The sequence below is a fragment of the Humulus lupulus genome, chromosome 9 (genome assembly GCF_963169125.1).
Source record: "Humulus lupulus chromosome 9, drHumLupu1.1, whole genome shotgun sequence".
NCBI lineage: Eukaryota > Viridiplantae > Streptophyta > Magnoliopsida > Rosales > Cannabaceae > Humulus > Humulus lupulus.
In genome coordinates, this window is record NC_084801.1 from 46,165,224 (window position 1) to 46,172,792 (window position 7,569).

Genomic DNA, 7,569 nt, shown 5'->3' on the forward strand with positions numbered 1-7,569 from the left:
CAATATTATACAAAATAACCATATCATATATCCTCTATCTAATATATCCTCTATCTAATATATCGTCATTATAATAATAATAGTGTTATTATTATTATATTAGTATATCATGGTAACTAGTGCACATAGGACTTGTGTTAATATTGTAAACTTTGATTGGGCATTGAAAATCACATTAGTATACATGTAATGGTGTATGATTATGTACAAATTTATATTTCTTAATAACCACACAATACTCGGTTAAGTCATTTTCCCACCCCTAATACTATTATTGAATATTTGATTGGGGTAATGTGATTGAGAAGAAAGTGATCATATCTCACTAGTTTAACTCGTGATTAATATATCAATTATAAACTGATTTGATAATAGCTTGTTGATATTCTGAGTAAATATAATAATTATTAATAATATATTATGGTGACATTCAGTATAACATATTTTGGTATTATGCGAGACCAGTAATTATATTTACTGGCTCATAACATATTGTCACAGAACACTACAAGAAAAAAAAGCTTTTACTTCGGTTTTTATGCTGGATTCACTTCGGTTTTCCCTTAAATTCACAACCACAGTAGTTCGGGGCGAAGTAAAAAGTATATAAAAACCAAAGTGACATATAGGCTTTCTACTTCGGTTATTATGTAAAAATCGAAGTAGAAAGTAGGGATTCTACTTTGGATTTTACATAATAAGTGAAGTAGAAAGGTGTGTATATACACTTCCTTGTTGGGCATATACTTCGGTTATTATGTAAAAACCGAAATAGAATCCCCACTTTCCACTTTGGTTTTTACATAATAACCGAAGTAGAAAGTCCCATCCCTATTTTTTTTTTTTGGAATAATTATTTCTGATTATTTTAAAATGGTCCAATTCTTAATTTATATAAATATATATTTTGCTCTAATTTTTTTTTTAAATGTTCTAATTATATGAATTTATAGTTATATATATTTTTATAATTGGAATTAGTTATGAGCTTTGTTTGAATAAAAATATGCTAACTTTCATTAATTAGAAATGTCATACATAAGGATAAATACAAAGTACTTAAGTAAGATATAGCAGCTAGCCTTAACATTAATACATTTACATAAAAGTAAACTTAGAACTAAACGAGCTCATAAACAAAATAGGCTTACTAATAAATGTATGTCATCAATCGGTTGCATTTGATGTCGGTATAAGATCTCTAATGTACTTCAACACATAAAAACCACATTCATGACTTTATAGTTGTTTTGGATATGCAATATTGAATATCTTTGTAGGATTACCGAGTAATTCATTGGAAGAAGCCTTACAATATGCACTATATAAAAAGAAAACTTACAAAATCAATACATAGATGAATTATCTATAAAATCAATACAAACAAACACAATAGTCAAGCATAGATGAATCCATCATTAATAGGTCCTAGTCTTATAATTTTTTTTTAAAAATAGACAGAGTTTCATTTGTTTCTATAGTATACCGTAATTCATAATTACATATAAAATCAATACAAACAAACATAATAATCAAACATAGATGAATCTACCATTATTAGGTTCTAGTCTTATAAAATTAATTAACTGATCATATTGGTCTTATCTTATTAAGGACCATATAGCAAATTAATAAAGTATATATATTACAACTTTTATCATAATGTCCAAGCGATAATTGTACACATAGTGCATCTTTTAGTATAAACACGGAAAGTTTATTGTGCTGATTTTAACCACAATAAATCCAAGAGCTGCAAATAAAGATTTACTTCTTAATGTAAATCATTAATGACGAACCCACAATATGGTGTAATTGAACTATTAGTTACCTATTCGATTAATTATGGTATAATGGTACCCATGGCTCATACCTAATGAAGTATAATATACTGAAAGTTTACACTACAGGAAAAAGGGGTTTTAGCGACGACTTAAGTCGTTGCTAATTCCCAAAATGTAGTCACTAATTCCTTTAGCGACCACTATTTCGTCGCTATTTGTCGTCGCTAAATGCCGGTCGCTAATTGTTTTAATTAGCGACGAACTGGAACATGTTGTCGCTATTTCCCTCTAGCGACAACATGTTGTCGCTAAAAGGTTCTTCTTTTCGTCGCTGTTACTGTGCAATTTCGTCTGATTAGTGCCATAATGTTAAGTTTTAGCGACAACATTTTGTACTTTTAGCGACAATTTGTTGTCGCTAAAAATCCATATATTTTTTTTTAATTTTAATTTTTTTGGCAATTGTTAATGCACTATTATATATACTTAAAAAAAAGGCCATTATTCAATAAATATACTAATACATTTTTTTTTGCTAAAAGATTTGAAATAGAAAATAAATTTAACTATGCACAAAATTATATTTTTACTATAAATATTTTTATGACAAAGTCAGTATCATAGTAAAATTAAAATACATAAATATAAATGTTTTTAACTAGGTGTTGTAGGATCGACACCATGACCTTGCTGAGAAGATCCAGATCCAGATCCCGAGACTCCACCAATCCTAGCCAAGTGCTCCTCTATGGCTCGGAGTCGCTCCCTCACCTCTTGCATGTCTTGTGCGGTAGGAGGTGGTTGGGCTGGTTGAGGTACATCAGCCGCTTCACAATTCGCCCTCGTGTGAATCCTACGACCAAGGCCCGGCTGATAGCCTCGACGACGTCCAAAGATCGTCTCAACAAGAATAATGTCATCCTCTTCTCTCGGGATAGTACTCGAAGCAGAAGCACTCGTAGATGATTGTGACTGCAGAGTGTCACGTATCTCCATCATCTTTTCCTGTATCACACAATTTTCAAGAATATTAGAATTTACAACATAATAAAGTAAGAAAATCATAAAATATAAATTTACTTACATAGTTATCCTTTGCTGCCTTGCTCACCCAACCTTCCCTGTCTATGTACTTAGTCGCCATCCAAATCTCTGGAACCCCAGCAAGACACCCAGTTTGTAAATCACGCTATAATACAAGAAGTTTGAAAAAAATTAAGAAAAAAAATCATTATAAAAAAACATAAATAAAAATTATGTAAAAAAGAAAGTACCTTCTTGTAACGAAGGGCTGGCGTAGACTATGAGCCCTGCACGCTTCTCTATTTTTGTTTCGCACGGTTCGCAGAGTTAATCTCAGAACGCCTCTGCAAAGAACTTGTGTTAACCATATGTTAAATTAACAAAAATAAATTAAAAAATAATATGTTTGTGAATACCTTCACTTCAGGGCGATCAAAATACTGGAGCGCCTTCTTCCATTTCTCCATGCCCAAACCATCAGGAGGATGTGCTCGACCATTCTTTTTTAAATGAGTGGGCAAGTCATTCTTCCACTCCGAGTAACGATCAGCGCATGACCGTTGAATGCCCAAAAGAACGCCGGGGAGGTTCTCTGAGGCATATCGACTTCGACCAATGTCGAATAAATCATCCTGAATCAAAAAAATAAAATAAATTAGCTAGATTTAATATTAAAGTGAACCCAATAAAAAAATTATAGAAATAAATTACCTCTAGACGAGGAAGTATGCCATCCCTAACATCGCTGGGTAATTTATCCCATCGGTCGTAGTCGGGATCGGCATATTGTCGAATGAGAATGCCGATCTCTCTAGAGAAATGTTGGGAATAATCACCAATTTCTTTGTAAGTCTTCCCTCGAACATCCCACTCCAGTGGTAGTGGTCTACCTAATGCAACTCTAGCTTCTCGAGTTGAAAACCCTTTGTTGATGCCACGCCTTTTCGTTTTAGTCGTCACTATTATTTCTCAAATACATATAATTATTATATACACATAAATAAATTAATTCAATATATTCATCCAAAAAAATAATAATTGCATTTGATACCTCTCTCACAATCAGCCTGCATCTGCATTGGATCTGGAGGAGGATCTGCCCCACCATCACCTTCGTGATGTTGCATAACCGCAGAAGACATATCTAAGCCTCTGATAAAAAACACAACTCCATAACATCACATACAACTCAAAGCCTAAGGAATGAAACACACAAATTGCCAAACCAGATATTCATCAAAGTCAAAAGTATAAATCATATACTAAACAAAATGATCACGGGTACACATCTCATTTTCTCTTTCAATTCACTAATTTTAAACTCTAGTTACAGAGTCACCTGTTACATTAAGACATCAAATAGGTGGTGGCTTAAATCATCTATTACATAAGCAAATATGTCCAACTTTTGTATGAGGTTAAAGATTTTCAAACAAAATTATGTGCCATGTTACTTAGGCCAAAACATTACCCAAGTTGACAGTCCAAAGACCTCACCTAAAAAGATAAAAAATAAAAAACCCGCCTTAGAATCACTTTATTTCAGGAATAAAATTTGCAAGGGATCTTCTTGCATGATCTGTCAAATCTGAGTAAACCCAGTTAACAATCATATATCTTTCGAAATAATATGTGTGTGTGTGTGTGTGCATTATAAATATATATATATATGATCAAAGAAGACCACCCAAACTATGATAATAAAAAAATCTCTTTCCACTCAAACAAAACTCGTTCTATTTCTACACATACCCACCAACTCAAATGGCTTTTCTCTGAAATTCATGATACCCAGAAAAGTATAAATAAATGCCATAAACTTAGTACCAAAACCAAGCAAAAGAAAGCAACTTTGACAACTTAGCAAAGAGAGAGAGAGAGAGAGAGAGAGAGAGAGATAAGAGCTTACCTTGTTTTCTTTTACAGAGGTTTTTACATAAACCAAAAAAGTGCAAGCAAGAAATCACTATTAATGTTTCAGACCAAGAAGAAGTTTTTTTTTCCTTGCTAAACAAGAAGAAAATGAAGAACAAGCAAGGCATTTTATATGAAGATTGTCCACTTAACTAAACAACTTTTAATGAAGATTGTCCACTTATTTTTTTTTTATATGGGAACAACATTTTAATTAACTAATGGCAATTGCATATATTTATATATAACATATATGTATATGTTAGGCATTAATGTTTCTTCTCAATCATACAAAAACAGAACATATATATACAACCTACCTTCTATCCAAATACTCCATAACTTAAAAATGGACCTAAAAGACACTCCATAACTAAAAAAGTTTCTAAGATAAATGCACTCAGTCCCAGATACTAAATATGACACCCAAAAGGAGATTTGAAGTGATCAGAAAGGAGATACCACCAAAAGAAGAGGCACCCACAAAATGGTTTCAAAGTCCCAGATACTAAATATGACACCCAAGTTAAAACAAAAAACAGAATGTTCACTTAAAAAAAACAACTGTTTATGACAAGGCTTAACTTATATCAATGGCATTTTTTATTCAGCTGGCTCTCTACCTTTATGCCTTTGAAATAACTACAGCTATACAATCAGACATGAATTTTGCATCATAACATACCACATGCAGATCGCTAAAGTAAAATAGACACAATATTATCAGTCAATCATATGAAAGTGAAAGTAGAATTATAGTCCAACAAACCTTATTTAACAATAGCATGATTCACAATGTTCTATCTTATTTAAATTCACAATTTACAATAATCAACTTACTTTAAAGTTCCTTAAAATTTTAACTGAAATATGCTCTCAATATTGGAGGTCAAAGCTAATTTTAATGTCATATTCTCATTTCCAGATAATCTCACTCAAACTGTTCGAATTCGTAACAAGAAGAGAGTGCAGGACAAATCACATATTGCATCTCCAGGACTAACTTTTGATCCTCATGCCTCAATCAATATTCAAAAGACCATTACATCATACAATAAACAACAGGTCCCAGAGACCCCAGGCTTTTGACTGTCGTAGTTAAGCACTAAAGCATTACTAATCTTAAAACCTTAGACAGAAAACTTTAACTGCACATAACCAAATAGAAATTGCAAAATCTGTTTGTTACCAGATAAATCCCAACCAAGAGATGATAAGACTAAAATCTAATCATCAACTACCACAAGAACAATAATTTAATAATTAAATGGTATATGAATATGAAAAGAAAAAATGCAGAACAGGGCTGCTAAACAAACATAAAAACAGGGGTATTCAACAAATGATCAACCGATAAACCCCATTATAAAAGAAAATCACTAAAAACCTTAAAAATAAAAAACCACTTCTGTTAATTGCAACATCTAGCTGAAACAAAAGTATATTGTTTACTGCAACATCAATTTATAGCAAAAACCATATAGTGCATAATATAAAAAGAGGGTTTATATGTACCCAGTGGTCCTTGGAATCCAAAGAAAATTTTTAGCAAATGCCCGAGACTCTAGAGTGGTCCCTGAAATGCTACAAGGTTTATATATATATATAAATTAAGTTAACAATATTACAATAAAATAAATAAATATATATTAACAATATTAACTATATATATATAAAGCTACCTTAATGCCGCCGCCTACGACGGAGCTTCCTGAGAGACGCCGCTGCACGAGACGAAGATCGGCCCGAGAGGATGATTGGAGGATGCTCGAGAGGATGGGGTTCAGTCGATTGGGGTTCTCATGGTTTGGGGTTTGGGTCTGAGAGGAGTTTGGGTTTGAGGTTTGGGGTTTGAGAGGAGTTTGGGTTTGAGGTTTGGGGTCTGAGAGGAGAAGGGAGGAGAAGGGTTTCGGTCTGAGAGGAGAGAGAAAGGGGTTTGGGTATATATGGGTCTGGGAAAAAAAACGAGGGAAAATAAAAAATTGGTGGGTTTTTATTTGGGCGGCTATGTCTGAAAGGGGTTTGGGTATATATGGGCGGCTAAACAGGGGAGACGTGGGCGGCTATGTCTGAAAGTACCTCTAGCGACGAAAATTGGAATGTCGTCGCTAGATGTGTCGTCGCTAGAACCCAATTTTCTTGTAGTGTTAGATTCACTATTTTCATTCTTTTTAATTCTGTTAGGTTAGGTACTTACTGGTTAAAATACTAGGGATCCATAACTTAATTACATAACTTTATTGTCAATGTTTTATTAATTATGACATATTAATTGTAACGACCCAAAATCGCTAATAAGGCTTAAGGGCCTTGATTAGTGTGCCAGGAGGGCAGGTTGGGATTTATGTGTGATTTTATGAGTTAAATGCATGGTTATGATTTAAAGCATGTTATTTGGCTATTTGTTTATCTGAGATGCATGACTATGTATATTAGTATGAATGTAGGCCCGGATCATGTTTGAAGGGCGTAATTGTAATTTTGGCCATGTTGGGCATAACTGTTTTGATATGTGATAATTGTATTCTGTGAATTGTACCACGTGAGTGTGGTTTTATTATTGTGATGCACGTGCCGAGACGGTCCTAGAGAGCTAGTTAACTCAAGAGTCACAACGGGATTTCTATACTCGGCTCGGGAGGAGCCTAGGGGTACCTCGGGAATTTTATGGTTAAGTTGAGATTTAGCGGGTAATGGTTATTGGAGATTTAGTAACCTGGGTAACCATTAGTTACTGCTGAGAGTAACAAGTTTTAGAAAGAAAATGGTAGAAATGAAATAGAAATGAGAGGACTTAAGTGCCCTTGAGGTTTAGGTAGGAAAGGATAGGCAAGGAGGGGAAAAATGG

General features: G+C 33.4%; 1 protein-coding gene across 1 annotated transcript; it reads right to left on the bottom strand.

Moving 5' to 3' along the window:
- Positions 1-2,351: 2,351 nt before the first annotated feature.
- On the bottom strand, positions 2,352-6,306 carry LOC133800820 (uncharacterized). The gene is made up of 4 exons (XM_062238886.1): positions 6,237-6,306; positions 3,859-3,959; positions 2,869-3,766; positions 2,352-2,789 (listed from the first exon to the last, which is right to left on the bottom strand). Exons 3-4 carry the CDS (start codon positions 2,926-2,928, stop codon positions 2,439-2,441), a joined length of 411 nt encoding a protein of 136 aa, XP_062094870.1. The 5' UTR covers positions 2,929-3,766; positions 3,859-3,959; positions 6,237-6,306; the 3' UTR covers positions 2,352-2,438.
- Between the last annotated feature and the right edge of the window lie 1,263 nt (positions 6,307-7,569).